The following is a 21,003-nucleotide window of genomic DNA, read 5'->3' as shown; positions in this document are numbered from 1 at the left end:
CCTCAGACAAGGAAGTACAAATGGGAGGGTGTGTGCCGAGCCCACTTAGTCTCAGTAGCGACATGCACTGTGAAGCTATAGTTGGCTGTGAGGGCCAGGAGGCAGCCGTTCCAGCACTTCAGGGTCTCCCTGAGGAGATTCTAGGAGCATATCCCATGTGCAGAGCACACACATGTGAAGGGCTGTAAGGCAGGGTGGCCGTGGCAGCAAATAGAAGTTAGTGCCAAGTGGGAAACAGCCAAGATGACCATGAGAGGCCAGGGCAGTGTGGCTAAGCAGAGTTCTGAAGGTCGGCTGAGACGTGCGGAGCAAGAAGTGAGGGCAGAAGTTGCCCACACAGGTCCTGTTGGAGCACAGCCTCTGTCCACACAGGGTGTCCCTGGCACAGGGAAGCTGGGAGGGGCTGGGGTGTGGTGGATGAGGCCTTGCTGTGTTTCCTTTAGTGTCTTTCTAGTTTGGGGCTGTAGGTGTGCATTACCTACTGAAAAATAAAAGCAGTCATTAAGAAATCTCCCCCAAAGTGCTAAGATCATCTCCCCCTTGGCACAGCACTGCCAGAGGCGAGTGTGGGGCTACTTAGGAGGACCCAAGGAGGAGGTTCTGCCCTCTTTCATTGGCCTCTCCCTGGTTTGGGGTATGGAGGACAAGTTGACCTGGGGCCCAACTCTGAGAAGATGTGCTCACACCATGTCCTATTTTCTTCTCCAGAGGAGGCGACCACCGCGTGGAGCTTTACAAGGTGAGTGCAGGCAGCACCTACACCTGTTCCCTGGGCTGTTCTTTCCAGGGCAGGAAGCGAAGGGAGTCACCAGACTCACAGCTTGAGAGTTAACTATTGCTGGGCTGTTTGGGTGTGTGAGACAGGGTCCTCCTGCTCTGTTGCCCAGGCTGGAGTGCAGTGGTGCAGTCACAGCTCACTGCAGCCTCAACCTCCTGGGCTCAAACTGTCCTCCCGCTTCAGCCTCCTGAGACTGCAGGTGCATGCCGCTACCACACCCAGCTAATTTTTGTTTGTTTTTTGTAGAAATGAGGTCTCCCTGTGTTGCTCAGGCTGGTCTCGAACTCCTGGGCCTCCCACCTTGGCCTCCCAAAGTGTTGGGATGACAGGCGTGTTGGGCTTTTTAACACTGCCTTTGGATGGGCGTGTTGGAAGGTAGGGCCTTGGCTGCCTCTGCTGTGACTGCCCATCACACCGCTTCTAGGCCTGGGCCCCAAAATCAGAATGTGTGGGCTTGGTAGACCAAGTGCAGATATTGGCAGACTACATAAGCAGCATTGGAAATTGTTTTTCAATGTTACATTACTTGTGTATAAAATGAAAAGAGAGGGCCGGGTGTGGTGGCTCACGCCTGTAATCCCAGCACTTTGGGAGGCCAAGGTGGGTGGATCTCAAGGTCAGGAGTTCAAGACCAGCCTGGCCAGGATGGTGAAACCCCGTCTCTACTAAAAATACAAAAAAAATTAGCGTGGCGGCGGGCGCCTGTAATCCCAGCTACTCAGGAGGCTAAGGCAGAGAATTGCTTGAACCTGGGAGGTGGAGGTTGCAGTGAGCCAAGATGGCAGCACTGCACTCTAGCCTGGGCAACAGAGCGAGACTCCGTCTCAAAAAAACAAAAGAAAAGAGAAACCAGGTGCTCCAGGTGCTACACTGACTGCCAGGTCGTAGGCTCACCCCAGCAGGGGGTGCAGGCAGGACTTGAATCAGCTTCCAGGCACACAGTGGGAGCGCCTGCAGGTCTCCCCACGTGCAGGGGGTGCCTAGGGCAGGGCATGCAGACCTTCACTTGTGCTTGGTTGCTTGGTGGTGGTCTTCATCTGGTTGTCTGGGTCTTGGAGCCTAAGAGATACTGTTGGAACAGCCTCACTCTCCTCCCCTCAGAGGGCCATCTGCACTGGCCCACAGGGCAGAAGGGGACACAGACAGAGGCAGGGGCACAGACAGAGGTGGGGGCACACCCAGCTCTGAGCTATTGGAGGATTTTACCCCTGGAGTAAATTGGCATTAAGTCAGGAAAGGTGGGGAGAGTTTGAGAAGTGATTGGTCCTTTTTTCAGGTTTCTGTTAAAAGAAATGATTCACCCTGCTGAGGTCAACAGGGCTGGAGCAGGTTGGCTCTGGTTATAGGCTCTGCGGTGGCTAGGAGCTGGCAGGGAAGTGCAGGCTGCCCTGGGGAAGCACCCAACACCCCCCCTAAAGAAGGGAGCTGTGATTCTGGGTGACGTGATGGTGCAGCAGCCTTCCATGTTGCTCTGGGCACACCCCAGCAAGGGCACGGGGGCGGGTGTTTGAGGAGTGATCTAAACGAGGGAGGTCAGCTAGTCTGTAGGGATTAAAAAAAAATAACAGTAAGAAAAAAAATTGACAAGAGCTTAAAATCCAAGAAATACTGGGTTGCAGCAAGAGTCCCCAGATGGGGTCTCTGCACAGTGTAGCCCTCCTCCTGGGGATCCGCCATCACACTGCAGCACCCAGAGCTGTCTGCCCCCAGAGGAGGCCGCCCCAGAGGCTGCCCTGCAGCACGAGTGGAGCTGCGGCCTGGGACCTGCAGGAGTCTGTGCCTGGCCCCCTAGCGTCTGAGCAGGAGGAAGGGAGAGCCTTCCTGCGCTCCCAGGCAGGGATGTCAGCAGGTCCTGCAGTGGCAGTTGGCATCTGGGTTTCATAAAACCCAGCCAGGAGTCGGGCAGCATGTCACAGTCTTTATGAAGCTGCCACTACGTACAAGGCACAGGAGAGAGAGTTGGATGAGTTTAGTAGCGGCAAGCTGCCCTCAATACAGATGCTTGGATTTGTTGCCAAAGATGTTTATTTTTCACTTTACAGGTGCTGAGTTCCCTTGGTTACCATGTGTTCACCTTTGACTACAGAGGTGAGATTTCTTTTGCAAGTGCATCTGAGCACAATTCCACTGCTTGCTGGCGGTATCCCACGGGCAGCCCTCACTTGAAGAGGCTCGGAGCAAGGCCAGCGCCTGCTTTGGCCGTGCTGTGATGGTGTCCTGGGTCCTGACAAAGCCCCTGATGGAGCTGTCAGGAGAGCCCCTTCTGGTAGGGGAGGCTCAGCACCTGGAGCCCCCAGCAGATGCCCTGTCAGCAACTTTTTTTTTTTTTTTTGAGATAGGATCTCACTTTGTCACCCAACCTGGAGTGCAGTAGCATGATCGTAGCTCACCGCAGCCTTGAACTCCTTGGCTCAAGGGATCCTTCTGCCTTAGGCTCTCGAGTAGATGGGACTACAGGAATGCGACACCACACCCGCTGTTTTGTTTGTTTTTAGTAGAAATGGGGTATTGCTGTGTTGCCTAGGCTAGTCTCAGACTCCTGGCCTCAAGCGATCCTCCTGCCTCAGCCTTCCAGAGTGTTGGGATTACAGGCAGGAGTCACTGCACCCAACCTGCAGCATTTTAAATTAGAAGATACTGTCTTTTTTAGACTGCAGAGCTGGACGTCAGACACGGTTTGTGCTCATCAAAGCTTGTCTTGTTAAAGTTATGAAGACAGTAAGAACTGTTAAGAGAGGCTGAGCATGGTGGTTCACACCTGTAATCCCAGCACTTTGGGAGGCTGAGGCAGGCGGATCACTTGAGGTCAGGAGTTCGTGACCAGCCTGGCCAATGTGGTGAAACCCCATCTCTACTGAAAATACAAAAATTAACTGGGCGTAGTGGCTCGTACCTGTAGTCCCAGCTATTGGAGAGGCTGAGGCAGGAGAAGCGCTTGAACCTAGGAGGCAGAGCTTGCAGTGAGCCGAGACTGCACCACTGCACTCCAGCTTTGGCGACAGAGCAAGACTCCATGTCAAAAAAAAAAAAAAAAAGAACTGTTAAGAGAGAAGATAGATTCTTCTGCACCTCAGTATTTCTGCTTTTTTGAATGAATCAGGGCTTGCCACTGAACAAATCAAGAATCCACAATATGATATATACCAAGGACACTGTGTCTTAATGGGCAACAGAAATACTTGATGTTAACAGTGAGCGACTGGTTTGTTTTGGTTTTGGTTTTGGTTTTGCTTTGAGACAGGGTCTCACTCTGTCACCCAGCTGGATTGCAGTGATGTGATCTCAGCTCACTGCAACCTCTGCCTCCCCGGTTCAAGTGATCTTCCCAACTCAGCCTCCCTAGTAGCTGGGACCACAGGTACACACCACTACACCTGGCTAATGTTATTTTATTTTTTTTAAGAGAGGGTTTCGCCATGTTGCCCAGGCTGGTCTCGAACTACTGGGTTCAAGCAGTCTGCCCACCTTGGCCTCCCAAAGTGTTGGGATTACAGGTGTGAGTGAGCCATTGCACCTGGCTGAGAGACTGTTTTAAAGTGTATTCTGGCTGGGCATGGTGGTTCACACCTGTAATCCCAGCACTTTGGAAGGCTGAGGTGGGCAGATTGCTTGAAACCAGGAGTTCAAGATCAGCCTGGGCAGCATGGCAAAACCTCGCCTCTACTAAAAATACAAAAAAAGTAGCTGAGCGTGGTGGCAGGTGCCTGTAATCTTAGCTACTCAGGAGGCTGAGGTGGGAGGAAAGCTTGAGCCCAGGAGGCGGAGGTTGCAGTGAGCCAGGATCATGCCACCACGCTCCAGCCTGGGTGACAGAGCGAGACCCTGTCTCAAAAATTTCAAAAAGTGTATTCCACCATGTAGTCCTCAGCTGGAGAGATTAAAGAGTTGATGGCAGCATGGCTGGCTGCCTTCACCTTCCGGGGGGGCAGGTGGCATGTCTATCCTCAGACCAAGAGGAGATATGGGAGGGACAAAGGAGAGAGGCTGTCACCTGGATGTGGGGGTTGTGTTAATTCTCTCTTGCTGCCATAACATGTTACCACAAACAGTGCTTTAAACCAGCACACATGTAGCGTCTTGCAGTTCTGGAGGTCAGAAATTCAGAATCTGCAGCCCCCAGGCTGGAATCAGGGTGGGAGCAGGGCTCTCAGGGAGAATGCCTGGCTGCCGTTTCCAGCCATCTGTGTTCCTTGGCTCACAGCCCTTCGGTGATTGAGTCCCAGGTCATCTGGCTCTGACCCTGACTCCTCTCTCCCTTTGTCTCTGATGAGGACCCTTGTGGTTATTTTGGGCCTACCCAGCTTGTCCAGGATCACCCTCATCTCAAGGCAAGCAGTTAGCAGCTTTCATTCCTTCCATACCCTTCATTCGCCAACCATGTGACCCAACACGTTCACAAGTTCCAGGGATTAGGTCGTGGACACTTTTGGGGGCCACTATGCTGCCAACCACAGGGAAGAAAGTTCCATCAGGATGACAGTTGTGGGCTGGGAAAAACTCCAGAATGAGGAGCAAGGAAGTGGTTTGCCCTCTCCTTCTCTCCATGTTGACATGGGTTCTCTTCTGCTGCATGCTAGAGACCTTAGGAGAGGGAGAAGGGGTGGCTTCTTCCCATTCATCTTCCCGCACTTCTGTCAGGAAATGAAATCCCACGCAGCACTTTCTGTTTCAGTTCTCGTGGAGTCTACGTTTCTAATTGGCACCAAGACTGTCAGCTCCATCTCCGACTGTCCCTGTCTCTCACTGCATCTGCCTCTTTATCTGCATCCCTCTGCCTCCTGTCCCTGTCTCTGTGCCTGTCTGTCCCTGTCAGTCTTGCCTGTCTCTGTGCCTCTCTGTCCCTGTCTCTGTCTTCCTGTCTCTGTCTCCTGTCCCTGTCTGTTCTTTTCTTTCTGTCTCATGTCCCCATACCCCTGCCTCCCAGCCTGGCCCTAGCCCTCTGCATGGCCACCTCCCTTCTCTAGTGTCTGAGTTGGGAAACAGCAAGTTCTGCACTAACTGTGGGGTTTGCTTACACTGCACAACCTGCTCTTTCTGACCTTTGTGGTGCTTTCAGATCATCTGATGATGACTCACTGCTGGGCTGCTGGAAAGATAATTGCACTCCACCTTTGCTGGAGACTGGGGGAGGGACCCTTGGGAGGTTGTAATTTTAGGGGCAGAGATGGTAGTGTGTTCTGTTATGCAAACAAGATGCTAATTAGACCCTAAGGGGAAACAGCTCCTTTCCCCTTCTGGGTCAGAATTGCCTTGAACCCAGAAATGCTCTCCCTGTTCTGGGAGCCTCCGAACTCCACTCCCTGTCCTGCCCCTGACCAAGCCTTCGGCGTTGAGGAGGTTGGTGTCCAGCCAGCGGCCCTGGGGGCTGCTCATCTGACCACGCCATCTGCACTGCTGCTCGTCGGGGCTCGGAGTGGGACACATGGATGCTGCTGGGGGATGGGGGAGAAGTGTAGAGCTGAGGATGGTGGTGGCAGAGGCTTTCACTGCCTTAGACCTCACTAGCCTGCCTGTTAAGAGAGAGGGAGAAAGCTCACTCCCCTGCCCTAGAGGATGGGGCAAGCCCCAGCCCTGGCCTGAGGATGCCAGTGCCAGCTCTGAAGCTCTGTGATCTGTTCTGTTGACTCAGCTTGCTGTTAGTTGCCATTCAAATTTGCAGCTCACCAACTTAGAGTGACCCTGTGAGGGGGCGTCTGGTTTGTGCAGTCAGCAGGGGCAGGGCAGGGTTGCTGCCGGGCTGCCTTCCCCAGGGCTGGTGGGGATGTGGGGGTGTGTCCGTTCTCCCCACTGCTTGCTCTGCCCAGTGTCCTGGGTGGGTCTGTGGACTCTGGAAGGGCAGGCCGAGCGGGCCCTCCCTGTCTCCTTCTGGCCCTGGGCCCCCTTGGGGAGGTGTGTTTGTCCAGGTTTTGTGAGCTGCCTTTGACCTCCTCGGCCTGCCGTTTCTCCCTCCCAGGTTGGGGTGACTCGATGGGAACTCCATCTGAGCGGGGCATGACCTATGATGCACTCCACGTTTTTGACTGGATCAAAGCAAGAAGTGGTGACAACCCTGTGTACATCTGGGGCCACTCTCTGGGCACTGGGTAAGGGACCCCAGCAGGAGGCAGCCTTTAGTGGGAGTCAGTACTCCTGGTGATTCCCATGCCTGGATCTAGAGAGTCCACCATCCCTGAAAACCCGTGGCACCATTAGTCCTGACCAGCCTTGCTCCCATCCCCACGGCAGAGGCAGGAGGGGAAGTTCCAAAGAGACTCCAAAGGATCTGAGCTCCTCGTCCAGGAAGTGGCTCAGGACAGACATAGGCAGTGGAGGTCGAGGCGTCTCCGCAGGGAGACTTGGCCCTGAGGAAGAAGCGTCTTCAGAGCTGGGGGAGGGCACAGTGGGTGGTTTGCTTCTCACAGAGGCCAGGACAAGAGGTACTTCCACATTCCCTTTATGGGCAGCCTGAGTCATCTCTGCTGATGCGAGGTCCAGTCTCTGCGGGAACCACTGCTCTCAGGGTCCCAATCCCCAGACCTTCACTGCCATTCCCTTTCTGCCGCCTTTCCCTTTGGGGCAGCCCTTCTCCCAGCACCTGAATGGCCTCTTGCAGGCTGGGAAGCATCCAGGAGAGGAGTGGGTGGGGGGCACCGGCCATCCCTTTGGCCGTCTGCATGGTCCACCAGGTGTGGTCCTGGGATGGCGAGAGGCTCTGGGTGTGGTGGGCTCCAGGAGAGGTGCAGGCAGACGCTGGCCACCCCCAGCCGACAGGCAGCCCCGGCCAATGGGAGGGCACGGGCAGTGAGAGGCAGCAGGACACACCTTGGGGACAAGCTGACTGGCTGTGGGTACAGCCCTCATTGCAGGGGTCAGCTGATGGTGGGGCAGCCAGGTCACCCCCAGTGCTAGAGGGATCTCCATTTCCGCCACTCTGTCCTGAAACTTCAGTAGCTTCACAGACCCCATGGCTCCTCTGAGCACTTTCCAGCATAAGGCCCATATCATCTCAAACAATTTTATCATAACTCAACTAAGCTGTTTTTCTTTTTCCCTAGTGTGGCGACAAATCTGGTGCGGCGCCTCTGTGAGCGGGGTGAGTGCCTTGTTGGGCCCCAGCCGTGGCAGTGAGCATTCAGGGTGCTCCCCAGTCCCAGCCCTGCTGCAAGTGCTCAGCGTCCTCACGGAGCAGCATGAGCTGCACATTCTGGGGGGCCCGGGGCTGACCAGCCACCCTTCCCATGATACACCTGAGGAGCTGGGGAGCCTCACACAGGCCTGGCCTCAGAGCCGCATCAGCAAGTCTGCTTTTTAGGAGTCACCAGAGCCATCTCCGGTCCCCTGGCGGGCACCCCTGGGGCTATCTGAGGCCTGCCGAGGTGGATGTCTTGGGGGAGGCGCTGCGGTCTCCTTGTGCTTTCTGGGGGCCCTCAGAGCCCCACAGGCCACGTGTATGTCTCTGGCTTCCTGCCTACCTCTCAGTTCCCTGTTTGTTTATCTAGAGACGCCTCCAGATGCCCTTATATTGGAATCTCCATTCACTAATATCCGCGAAGAAGCTAAGAGCCATCCATTTTCAGTGGCAAGTACAGATTTTACTAAAAATTAACTTTTCGTTACTAAGTATAGAAATAACGAATTACAGGATAGGTTATAATAATTATTAAAAATTATTATTTAAATATTCTAATGAATACAGATTTCATTAAAAATTAATACTAGTTTTGGCCACAGAGCTGCCCGAGAAGTTTATAACCTGCAGCCAGGTGAAATGACAGGTCATAATTGGGTCATTTGAGGGCAACTGGACCCAGTGGAGGCCGGGCGCACGTGGTGTCATCGACTGCATTGTATTGACAGCCCTGCCTTCCTGCTCAGGAGTGGAGCTGGGGGTGCCCCCCTCTCTGTGTATGAGGGCAGTGCTTGGGGGACTGGACTCTGTGGACCAGGGAGTCTGGCCTCCCAGTTGTATCTTGGGGAAAGGCCCAGGTGAACCCCAGTGGGAATTCTGGGTAAGCCAGGCCCCACCCAACCTGTGCCCTCCCCAGCTGGGAATGGAACCTTGGACCTTCCCTTAAAACCTAGCCAGTTATTTTCCCCTCCTTCTCACTCTGGTTCATGATCCCCATGCTCCCCACTGGCCATGGATTCTCGGGCCTGTGTCAGCCCATCCTGGCCTCATGCTGTTCTGTTACCGACCAGAAGAGCCTTTTATCTTATCTTACTTTTTGGTGCTGCTTTTCTTAAATTGTGTGAGGAAACTGTCCATAGACCCCATTTTCTCAGGGGTGGCGGCCCTGGTGTCTGCGGGAAGACTGGTTTCTGGGGTGGATTCTGGCCGGACTGGGAGGTGCAGGAGCCCCATTTGCAGGGCAGCCCCTGCCGTGCCAGTCTGTGGGGCCTGGCGGGTGATTCTTCTGTCTCTAGCCAGGACACAGCCAGGGCAGAAGGTACCAGGGCACAGCTCTGATGGCCCCTTGGCAATGTCACCCCTGCTCCCTTAGGTAGGGTAGTTATGGGCAACGCCTTGTAGATTCCTGAACTTAAACTGTCTGCACCCTTGACCTATGCCTGGATATCTTAACCAACGCTTCTGAAAATGGTTTCCATCTTGTCTCCAGATATATCGATACTTCCCTGGGTTTGACTGGTTCTTCCTTGATCCTATTACAAGCAGTGGAATTAAATTTGCAAATGATGAAAAGTGAGTATTATGGGATAGGAACTAATTTTCCTGTTTAGAAAAACTCTGAGAACCCCTGGATGAGCCTCTTTAGTCACAGTAATCAAATAGGATGGAATTCAGAGTATTTAGGGTCGTTCTCTAGCAAACAGGTCTTTAAAAAGGGAAAGCCTGCCAGGGACCGTGGTTCACACCTGTAATCCTAGCACTTTGGGAAGCTGAGGAAGGCAGATCGCTTGAGCCTAGGAGTTTGAGACCAGACTGGGCAACATAGCAGGGCCCTGTCTCTACAAAAAATCCAAAAATGGCCAGGTATGGTGGCATCGTGTACCTGTGGTCCCAGCTACATGGGAGGCTGAGTTAGGAGGATCACCTGAGCCTGGGGAGGTCAAGACTGCAGTGAACCGTGATTGCACCCCTGCACTCCAGCCTGGGTGACAGAGTGAGATCTTGTCTCAAAACAAAAAAAAACAAAAACAAAAATTGTGGGCCAGGGGACAAGTAAAGAACTGTAACAGAAAGAAATAAGAAATCTGAAAAGATAGAAGTAAAGCAATATTAAAATAACAGTTTTTGTCCATATAGTTGTTTTATTTCAAAATGGTTTGTGAAAACCAAAACACATATTAAAACAGTGATATTAACTGGTTGATTTTTCTTTCTTTTTTTTTTTTTTTGTTTTGTTTTGTTTTTTTGAGACGGAGTCTTGCTCTGTCTCCCAGGCTGTAGTGCAATGGTGCGATCTCGGCTCACTGCAGCCTCTGCCTCCTGGATTCAAGTGATTATCCCACCTCAGCCTCCCGAGTAGCTGGGATTACAGGCACCCGCCATCATGCCCCACTAATTTTTTGTATTTTTGTAGAGACGGAGTTTCACCATGTTGGCCAGGCTGGTCTCGAACTCCTGATCTCAGGTGATCTGCTCGCCTTGGCCTCCCAAAGTGCTGGGATTACAGGTGTGAGCCACTGCGCCCGGCTGATACTAACTTAATCAGAAAATGACTTTGCCTCAGCTATTTGATTTGTGTTTGGTTATAGAAAAATATTACAAAGTTTATTGTTAAAAATCTATTAGGTAAACCAAAAGTTAAGTATTCTAGTTAAGGGTTCTTTTTTTAAACCTTTTTCAGATTGTATTGATATTGTCTTTGTGACATTTTTATATCATGAATTTTGATTTCTTTAAAAAAGAGGGAAAGGCCGGGCGTGGTGGCTCATGCCTGTAATCCCAGCACTTTGGGAGGCTGAGGTGGTCAGGAGGCAGATCACGTGGTCAGGAGATCGAGACCATCCTGGCTAACACAAATTAGCCGGGTGTGGTGGCTCGTGCCTGTAGTCCCAGCTAATCAGGAGGCTGAGGCAGGAGAATCGCTTGAACCCGGGAGGCAGAGGTTGTAGTGAGCCGAGATCGCGCCACTGCACTCCAGCCTGGGCAACAGAGCGAGACTCTGTCTCAAAAAAAAAAGAGGGAAAGTAAAACACCCTATAAATATTTAATTTAATTTGAAACAGAATATGAAAAAAAATGGAGTATTTTTTTCCTGTCAAGTATGTTTTGGTTCTAAAAATAAAAATAGAACAAATTAAAAGTTGAGCAAATATTTTAAGCAACAAACCCTGCTTGTTTGTAAATATTACTGTTTTGGAACTTGAAAAAGAATTATCTGGGCTGGGTGTGGTGGCTCACGCCTGTAATCCCAGCACTTTGAGAGGCTGAGGCGGGTGGATTACCTGAGGTCAGGAGTTCAAGATCACCCTAACATGGTGAACCCCACCTCAACTGAAAATACAAAATTAGCCAGGTGTGGTGGCACATGCCTGTAATCCCAGCTACTCGGGAGGCTGAGGCAGGAGGCGGAGGTTGCAGTGAGCCAAGATCATGCCATTGCACTCCAGCCTGGGCAACAAAGAAAAGAAAAAAAAAGAATTATCTGAATGAACTGAATTCCTTCTTAAAAAGCAAGGTTGTGACTGGGTGCGGTGGCTCACCACTGTAATCCCAAAATTTTGGGAGGCCGAGGCAGGCAGATCACAAGGTCAGGAGTTTGAGACTATCCTGGCCAATATGGTGAAACCCTGTCTCTACTAAGATACAAAACAATTAGCCGGGCGTGGTGGTGCATGCCTGTAGTCCCAGCTACTCAGGAGGCTGAAGCAGGAGAATCGCTTGAACCCAGGAGGCAGGGGTTGCAGTGAGCTGAGATCGCACCACTGCACTCCAGCCTGGCAAAAGAGCAAGACTCATCTCAAAATAAAAAATAAACAAAGCAAGTTTGAGTACCGTGCCCCTGAAGCTGCCTTTGGCCTTGACCCTTCCAGCTGAGCCAGATGGAGTACAGGTGACCCTGGGTGAGACCCCCACCCTCAGCTCATTGGAAGTCAGGGGCACAGCTCTGAGGGCAAGAGGGGCTTTCCTGAGCTCAGGTGGGCCGTGGTCTGGGAAATCCCAAGTACTGCCGCTTCCTCCAGAGCCTCTGGTCAGAGGGACTCGCACATCAGAAAAGCTTTACTGGGAAGCAAGAGTGTATGCCTCCTGCCAGCAGCAGAGACGGGGCAGGGGCTCCCCACCGGGTCCTGCTCCAGGTGCCAGCAGTGCGCCAGCGCTGCCCTCACGGAGCACACAGCCCTGTTGGGGATAAAGGAGACTTGGGTCAGGTGCCACCTCAGTGAGGGCCGCACAGGAGAGCCCAGGCTCCGCCGGTCCTGGCAGCCCATGCTTCTGTTATGTGGTTTGCTGAAGGATTTGGATCTATCAAACCTAGTGAAAATCCTAAATCACTTCTAAATGTTCAGAGTTGGAGTGACCATAAATGTCACTTACACAGATAAATTAGAGGACATTGACTTTTTTTACCAACAGATTCGTAGTAACATTCATTTACACTAAGTTTCTTGGCCCACCTGAATTATTCCGCTTAAAAAATATATATCTGGTGGAAAAATAATCATTTTCAATTTTCAGAAGACATTGCCGGGGCCAGTTATATAGCTGTGATTGACACCTGTCATCTAGCTGGAATAGATGTTCATAGAGATAATGAAGAGTTACCTTTCAGTTGTCTAGTAAAAAGATATCCAGCAGAAATCGAGCTATTTCACGAAACACACCCTGAACCCGGATCCCTGCTACGGACAGAGGGTCTGGGCAACTCTGCCCTTTCCCTGGTCTTGGTCTAGCCCCTTCTCCCTCCCACAGTGTGAAGCACATCTCCTGTCCCCTGCTCATCCTGCACGCTGAGGACGACCCGGTGGTGCCCTTCCAGCTTGGCAGAAAGGTGGGTCCTGGCCTCTGCCTCTGGTATAGCTGGCATCTTGCACACTCAGCCAGTGTGGGTGGACCAGGCTGGGAGTGGGCAGGCGGGAAGGCAGCCCCTGCATGCGCATCACGGGCTGTGCACCAGCCACGTCAGGCTCAGGAGGCCGCCTCATCCTCCCTGCGTCACCTCCAGGCTGCTTCGGAAGGACATGGGAGGTCTGATGTAAAGATTGGGGCAGGGGCCCACTGATGCTGTCTCCAAGAAGAACTATGAAAAATAAGCAGATAGTTCCAGTCCTCACACAGGGGTTCTCAGAGTGGGCTGCCTATGTTATCAGAGCCCAGGCCAACCTGGGACTCAGCTGGAAGGGCTCATCAGTTATGGGCTGAAGGCAAAGAACCCCTTGATGAGGATCTCCCAAGCCCGTTGCAGGGGTCACAGTCAAAATTGATACAGAAACTTCTAGCCTGTTTCCCTGCCTTTGGAATTGCGCTGATATCAGAACCAGACCATGCTGTCTGTGGGGCCTCAGTGTTTGCTTTTGCTGAATTTGCTTTGACTGTCAGCAAGTTGGATTGGATTTGTGGCTCAGAGTAGGGTAAGAGAATGCAGCCTGGGTCTTGGTAATGGCAGGGCAGGGCAAACTAGTGGGGTGTGTGCAGGCCTCGTCCGTGGATTCAGCCCAGGGCTGGGAGCACTTCCTGCTCTGACAGCCCCCATGCAGTCAGGCTCCATGAGGCACACAGATGACGGAGCCACACGGGAGGGCAGGATGCAGAGCCGCCCGGCAGCGCACAGCTCAGGCCCACCTACCCTTGCTGAAATGAGAGGGAGGGGGCTGAGATGGGCACATCCAGCCCATCTTAGCTAAGCCTGAGGCACATACCCTTTGTCCCAGCTCGCCAAGACTGTGCCATCCCTGCCATCAGAGCCTCCCAGGCACCTGGTCTGGCTCATCCACCTAGCCACTCCCCAGAGGAAGGGCAGTCTGTAAGGTGTGAGGACAGTATCTTGAGTGGTGTGTGTCCAGGAGCCAAGCCTGGGGCCTGGCTCCTGCCAGCCCACCCCCCCCAGGGCCTCTTGATTGTGACCGGCTGTAGCAACAAGCACTGTATGTGGGACTCTGGACTAGTTTCTATTGAAGGGGAGGCTGCCAAGCTGGTGTTCCTCAGGCTGGGACCCCCATGCCAGGCCACTGCCTCAGCCTCTGACCCCTCTCTCTCCCCAGCTCTATAGCATCGCTGCACCAGCTCGAAGCTTCCGAGACTTCAAAGTTCAGTTTGTGCCCTTTCATTCAGACCTTGGCTACAGGCACAAATACATTTACAAGAGCCCTGAGCTGCCACGGATACTGAGGTGAGACATTCTCTTCCCACCCAGGGGCTTCGTCTGGGCAGCACTGGCTCACACCTAACATGCAGCAGGTGGCAGCTGCTGAAGCTGCTCAGGGGGCCTCAGGGGGGCCAAGAGTCACAGTGATTTGGGAGCCTTCCATTTCCTTGGCAGAGGGGTTTGAGGTAGTGCCTCTCTCCCGGTCCAGGACTGTTCACATGATCATGCAGGGTGAGCCGCCTCCATGTTGTACAGGATGTACAGACCCACACAGAGGGGCGCACACACGCTCACAGGTGGCCACATGTTTGGGAGCACTCAGACACAGACACCCCAGCTGCTCGCAGGCCTCGGATCTCTTCCACACACCTCTCAGATGTACATGCTGCCCCTGGGCCAGCTCCTCAAAAGCCTCTTTGTTCCCAGCTGCTTCTTGAAGGGATGCTGTGCTCCTGACTGCCCTGCACTGGCAGGACATGGGCGCCAGCCCAGAGAGCCATGAGTACTCACCTGGGCCTGAGTGCAGAGCCCAAGCCTGAGGGTGAGGCCTTGGCAGTAGTGACAAGGGCAGTGTGTGGAACAGACCAACCCCCGGCCTCCTCTGTACTGCCCTGGGCCCTATGCAGGTTGCTGCCCAGACTTGCCTACCTGCCTGTCAGAGGACACAGGCCCCCACCCCACTGCCTGGCTGTGTGGCCTTGGGCAAGATGCTAACCCTCCCTATGCATGGGACAAGACTTCCGAGCCCAGGAGGGCATGTGGTACTTCGACCCTGAGCACTGGACCCATGGAGGGGCTGCTGCTAATGGTGATAGAGTTTTTTGTTGTGTTGTGCCAGTCAGCTCCAAAAAGTAGGTCAAGGTGCCAGTTTCTCCCTGCAGGGGACTGAAATTGGTGGCCTGAATTGCCTCCCAGTGCTGTATATCCCGTGAGTAATTCTACTGCAAACTTCTGCTTTTCTCCAGTTGTTCCAGAGGCAAAGCTGTATCCCTTTAGCACAGGGACCTGGGTTGCTGAGGGGACAGTGGGCTCAGAGTATGGGTTTGCTTTGGGGTTATAATTTTCCCCATTATAAAAGGAAGATATTTATAGAAAATTTATACCAGAGAATAGCTCTGAAGTTGAGGGTCAAGAATCGGAGGCCTTGTCTCCGTGCCTGTCTGTTGGGCTTTGACTTGGCACCACGCTGCTTGTGCCCTGCCTAACTCACTGAGTGCTGCTCTGGGCTACAGCGCATCCTCACGGGGCTCTTGGCTGCCTCCTCTCTGCACAGCCTCTGCTTCCTTAGATAGCAATGTGAGGACTGTGGAGAAGGATCTTTGGTCTGAGCTCAAATGATTGGCTCCTGATTGTCCTGTGGTCTAGGGAATTCCTGGGGAAGTCGGAGCCTGAGCACCAGCACTGAGCCTGGCCGTGGAAAGGAAGCATGAAGACCTCTGCCCTCCTCCTGTTTTCCTCCAGTCAGCAGCCCGGCATCCTGGAGCCCCGGGGGGCCAGCACCTGCAATACTCAGGAGCCCAGCTCGCACCTGAAGAGGACTCAGATCCCAGGTGGGGAGGCCCCTGCAGGCCTGCAGTGCCCAGAGGCCTGAGCATGGCTGTGTGGAAAGCGTGGGTGGCTGGCATGTGGCTCTCCTTGCCACCCCTCAACCTGAGATCTTGTTGGGAGACTTATTGGCAGCAGGTAGCCATCACTGCCTGGTTGATGCTGCACTGAGCTGGGCAGGGGTAGTCCGGGCAGGGGACTCTTGGGGCTCGGGACCATGCTGAGCTTTCTGGCACCACCCACAGAGAACGTGGGGTCCAGGTTCTTTCTGCGCCTTCCCAGCACATGCAGAATGACTCCAGTGGTTCCATCATCCCTTCCTGCCCTGTGTACCTGCTTGCCTTTCTCAGCTGCCCCGCCTCCCCTGGGCTGGCCCACTCACCCACAGTGGAGGTGCCCGGGATCTGCACTTCCTCCCCTTTCACCTACCTGTACGCCTAACCTGGCCTTAGACTGAGCTTTATTTAAGAATAAAATCGTGGTGGTGGTCTTTTTGTCTCTCTGCAGTGCAGTGTTGCCTCCTGCCATGCCAGGCGCCCCGCATACTCTCAAAGCCCCAGAGCCGCCCACAGCCCAGCCTCTAGCCGCTTTGGAGCCACTCCATGACTCTCAGACTATGAAATTTTCTAGTCCCAGCAGCTCAGAAATTTGCCAAGAGTAGGAAGTTCTGTTCACCTGCTCGCCCCTTTCTCCAACTTGCAGTCCCAGCATCAGCAGCTGTGGGCTGGCAGGGAGCCCACAGGTCCTTGCGGTTACACTCCTTCTTCGCTGGGGTACCCTGAGCTACCTACAGCGGTTCTCAGATCTACAGAACACTTTTCCTACGCAGGGGAGTAGCTGAGTAGACATTACTTCTGAGGTCAGTTCATGAGAACTCTGGCCCCCCTCCTGGCCAGGGTCTGCCCTGGCTCCTGGTCCCTTATTAGGGTGTCATTTCTGTTCCGCCCACCCATGGCCCCAGAGACACCACGTGCCCCAGGGTTGGGATCTCCTTGCACGGCCATCTGAGCTGGGGACCCACGTGGCATCCCAGAGTGTCTTTGTGAGGCTATAGGAACCCCGAGGGGAGCCAAGCAGCCCTTCTTTAGGACGCAGGTTTCCTCCAGCACCGAGCCTGAGGCTGCTCTCCTGGCCTCCTCGAACACTGCGGCTCCTGACCACGAAGCAGACGCGACCTGCTCTACCTGGGCTTTCCTCTTTTTTTTTTTTTTTGTCTATGTAAGCTACTTTGGATACTTGGCTGGGGGACTGAGGCAAGATACAAACTAAAAATACAAGCTCCTGGTGGGTTTTTTGTTTTTTGAGACAGTCTCACTCTGTTGCCCAGGCTGGAGTGCAGTGGCACAATCATAGCTCACAGCAACTTCACCTCCTGGGTGGGCTCAAGCAGTTCTCCTACCTCAGCCTCCCAAGTAGGTGGGACTACAGGCACGTGCCACCACGCCCAGCTAATTCTTGTATGTTTTGTAAAGATGGGGTTTTGCCATGTTGCCCAGGCTGGTCTCGAACTCCTGAGCAATCCTGCCTTGGCCTCTCAAAGTGCTGGGATTATAGGCATGAGCCATTGCACTCAGCCAAGCTACTAGTGTCTTTTTTACAAAACTGACTGACAGATACAGATAAGAGCGAGAAGGGTGCACTGTGTGGCAGCTGCTCCGCCATCACCAGTCAGCTCATTACATCCAAGTGCCCTACCCAGGGTGCTGAGCTCAGTTGTCCAAGCAACTAATCCCTGGGAAAGAACCCCACAGACCTGGGGAGGCAGAGACTCCCAGGGCACCATCTTGGTGCCACCCACCCAGGTGCACGGTGGGTGTGGGGATGAGGACAACCTGGCAGCACCAACCCCTGCACGACCAGGTCTGAGGCCAAGGAGGACCATGGCACTCCAGCATCCCAGTTCCTGGGTCTTCAGGGTAGCACAGAGCCCTAGGCTCGTTTCTCCTGATTTCTTAATCTGCAACTGTCCAATTGAGGGGCGATGTTTTGGTCCCCAGGGCCAGGAGTGGGAGACAAAAGTCGCAGGTGCAAAGGGACCAGCACAAGTCACACCAGATAGCATGTTTAGTAATGGCTGGATTTGATAGGATTTTTAGAAAATAGCTAGCTTGGCTAGGAACAGTGGTTCACAACTGTAATCTCAGCACTTTCGAAGGCTGAGGCGGGCGGATCACCTGAGGTCAGGAGTTTGAGACCAGCCTGGCCAACATGGCAGAACTAAAAATAATACACAAATTAGCCAGGTGTGGTGGCGGGCGCCTGTAGTCCCAGCTACTCGGGAGGCTGAGGCAGGAGAATTGCTTGAACCCGGGAGGCGAACGTTGCAGTGAGCCAAGACCGCTCCACTGCACTCCAGCCTGGGCAACAAAAGCAAAACTCCATCTCAAAAAAAAAAAAACAAAACAAAAATAGCCGTTCAAGCACACATGGCCCCAGGTCCCACACCTAGTGGAGATGCAAACTTTTCTGCCCTCAATCCCAGAATGATGGGGTATAATTCAGCCCCGGCTCTAGTTTCAGAGGGGGGACTTGTGGCCAGAGGGGGGACCTGTGGCCCACTTGCAGGTCTCATCCCTGCACTGGCACCACCCTGGGCCTCAGGCCTGTGTTCTCCGCTTCCCACAGCCTCACACCACCACCTGCACTTAGTGAAACACAGACTCCACGTCAGCCAACCACAGCCACAAAGGTTTAATCAGTTTATCTCACAAGGCAGTAACAATGAGGGGCACAGTGGCCAACTCGGGGAGTATGGCCTCCTCCACAGAGCCGCTGCCTGGGGCAGTTGTTGTCGGGGCACGACCACAGCCCAGCACTTGCCCCACTCAATAAAAGGCTGTAGTGCTCTGGTGGGCTGTGCACCGTGCGCAGATCCTCCTGGTGGGCACTGGAGGCCAGGGCGAAAAAGAGGCTCCCCGCAGCCCAGACCCAGCATGCAAGGTGCTAGATTTCTCGGCAATTCCACAGGGAAGGACAGTAGCCTGTTCCCTGCCCTCTCTCTTGGGCAATGGGAGGCAGGTTGCCAGCCTTGGGGAAGGGCAAGGCTGTGAGGGGCTCACCCCCGCCTCCCACTGCCAGGCCTGCTGTCCAAGCAGAGCACAAACAGGTTCCTCCGGGACCCCTGGTCCTTTTTCCAGATGAGGCTGTAGCACTGGTGGAAAGGGAGGGAGAATGGAGCCTGGCCCTTGTGTGTACCACAGGAAATGCACCTCAGGACACAGCGGGAGTCAGCGGGAGGGCACAGACCTGCCCCCTGCCAGGCAGAAAATGGGCCTCCTCAAGCACAAAAGTGACCAAGTACAATTTTCAATTGCTAAAACAAGAAAAGGCTTCAGCTAGTTTCATTTCCATGTGTAGTTATTTTCTCTTTTGAATAAGCAAAACCAAGCTAAGCTGCATCAGCCAACTTCATCCTGACCAAGGCCTCTGAGACAGCAGACACAGGCACCCACTCCAATGTCCCCCTCAGTCATCCCGGGTTCCAAGCACCCACACAATGCCCATTGGATGGCTACAAAGGGAAAGCCCCATCTAGGTCCATGACCCATATACCAGGTGCAGAGCCAGGACAGAGGGCAGGGGGCAGGGGGCAGGGGGCTGTGAAGGCGATGCCTGGAGGATCCGACCCCTCCCAGCATGGCCAGGAGGCAGGGCTGGGCAGGATGACTGGGGCTACATGGGGCTTGGCCCTTCCCTGTGGCTGGCAGCCCAGATGCTGCAGTAACACACGTCCCCAGGCTTCACTATGGCCACTGGCCCAGACCTCCAGAGGCTCAACACTAAAGACATCGGCTAATACATAGCAAGATGCATGCAAAGTTCTGGGGAAGCCCAGCAGGTGGCTCCACCTGCCTCCCATTCTGGGTGGGGCAGGTGCTGAAGCTGCAGGGCTGGCCACGGCCCTTTGTACTGTTAACTCTGGCTTCCTTTACAAGAAACTAGCAGCACTTCTAGCACATTCCTTCCTTGCCCTGCTCTCTCAAAACCACCCTGACCCCCATGGCCCCTCCTGGAAACATGGTACTCAGAAAAGCAGGGACCACCAGCGGCTGGCAAAGTGTTTGGGGAAAAAAGGAGGTGCAAAGTCAGCAAGAAAACAAATGCCGGCTGGTCCCGCCAAGGCAGGGTGTGCCTAGTCCCGGGGGATGTTGGGGGGCGGGATCTGCAGGTCGGAGGGCTCCACGCCCCAGATCTCCCGTGCATACTCCGTGATGGTCCGGTCACTGGAGAACTTGCCCGAGCAGGCGATGTTCCTGATGACCTTCTTGGTCCACTCCTTGGGGTTCTGCAGGGAAGGAGATGAAATTAGTCTCTGGCGTCACAGGGCTAGAGGCTGCTAAAAGCATGGGATTCCAGAACTTTAGGACTGTTTCCAAATGAGCTCCGAGCCTTGGGGCCATCCGCTGGAAAAGGAGGACATTACAATCACTTGTTCATTGAAAAGGGGACCCCACGGACCAGGAAAGCTACCACATTCTAGATCTAGGGAGCAAGGAGCTGGAGAGGAGGTCCCAGCCTCGAAAATTCCTGCTAGGGCATGGCCCCCAGGACGACGATAGGGATAGCACCAGGTTAAGAACTGCCCAGGCAGATCCAATGCCAGGGCACATGGCCAGGCACTCTCCTTCCACCAGGGAGCCTCACAGCTGCCACAAGGTGCAGCTCACACCAGGCCAGCCTTTCCTCGAGGCCAGCCCTGACTGAGGGAAGAGAAGGTCCCTCCCAGGGCCCTGCCTGTCACTCAGTTTCCAGGCCCCACATTCCTTTCTTGGCCGTTAGAAGCTGTTTTTTCAACGGAGTGACAGTGACAGTGACAGCTTCCCTAAAGGCAGGCACAGCCGACTGATGACAGATCAGAATCACAAACCCCTCTGGCCTGGGCCAAGGATCTACTCAGCTTGGGAAATAAACAATCTGACCCAACACGTCTACATGGACCCACCTAGCTGCTCCCCCAGCCTCTGGACCCAGCAGCCTCACCCGGTACAGCTGGTCCACCTGTGCCTGGCACTGCATGTAGGCTTCATAGTCTGCAAACACCTTGAACCTGGAATGGGAGAAAGGAGGCTGGGCCAGGGCAGCAGGGAGCCCTGCCCACACTGTCCCGAGGGGAGAGTCCCAGGGCAGGAGGCCAGGCACCATCCACCTGGTCCTGTCTGGAGCGAAGGGGCCCACGCAGCTGGTCAGAGCCAGGCTGCACCAGGCCCATTTGGCCAAAGGGCTTCTCTGTGAGCAACACTTACGTCCTGGGACAATATTTTAGAAAAACCTTATTTCAACCCAACACTCCTTTAAATAAACTGGCGTTTAAAATGTGTCTTCCACACGCAGGGCAGTTAGAGCTGCACATGGGAGAGGCCTCCTGGGCAGACAGTGGAGAGCCCACGGTGCCTCCTCGGGGCAGGGGGCACTCGCTGGGGAACGGCATCTCCA

At 54.0% G+C, this 21,003-nt stretch overlaps 2 protein-coding genes across 4 annotated transcripts in view; one reads left to right on the top strand and one right to left on the bottom strand.

Annotated features, from left to right (window-relative positions):
- The window catches only part of ABHD12 (abhydrolase domain containing 12, lysophospholipase), an 87,905-nt gene that overhangs the window by 66,449 nt on the left and 453 nt on the right, over positions 1-21,003 (top strand). The window contains exons 5-14 of one of the 3 annotated variants that reach the window (XM_009233386.3): positions 709-739; positions 2,821-2,866; positions 6,732-6,861; positions 7,813-7,850; positions 8,257-8,336; positions 9,376-9,458; positions 12,633-12,711; positions 13,922-14,049; positions 14,907-14,953; positions 15,391-16,060. In XM_009233386.3, coding sequence (XP_009231661.1) covers positions 709-739; positions 2,821-2,866; positions 6,732-6,861; positions 7,813-7,850; positions 8,257-8,336; positions 9,376-9,458; positions 12,633-12,711; positions 13,922-14,049; positions 14,907-14,928 — 637 coding nt within the window. In that variant the 3' untranslated portion in view covers positions 14,929-14,953; positions 15,391-16,060. Of the gene's footprint in view, positions 1-708; positions 740-2,820; positions 2,867-6,731; positions 6,862-7,812; positions 7,851-8,256; positions 8,337-9,375; positions 9,459-12,632; positions 12,712-13,921; positions 14,050-14,906; positions 14,954-15,390; positions 16,061-21,003 lie in introns of those variants that run through there. The other 2 variants (XM_002830041.5, XM_054541658.2) reach the window with 2 other exon arrangements.
- The window catches only part of PYGB (glycogen phosphorylase B), a 58,493-nt gene continuing 55,732 nt past the window's right edge, over positions 18,243-21,003 (bottom strand). The window contains 2 exon segments of the mRNA NM_001133259.1: positions 18,243-19,855; positions 20,551-20,617. Coding sequence (NP_001126731.1) covers positions 19,703-19,855; positions 20,551-20,617 — 220 coding nt within the window. The 3' untranslated portion in view covers positions 18,243-19,702.

This window comes from Pongo abelii, chromosome 21 (assembly GCF_028885655.2).
Source record: "Pongo abelii isolate AG06213 chromosome 21, NHGRI_mPonAbe1-v2.0_pri, whole genome shotgun sequence".
In the NCBI taxonomy this organism is placed as follows: domain Eukaryota; kingdom Metazoa; phylum Chordata; class Mammalia; order Primates; family Hominidae; genus Pongo; species Pongo abelii.
This window is presented reverse-complemented; position numbering and strand designations above follow the sequence as displayed.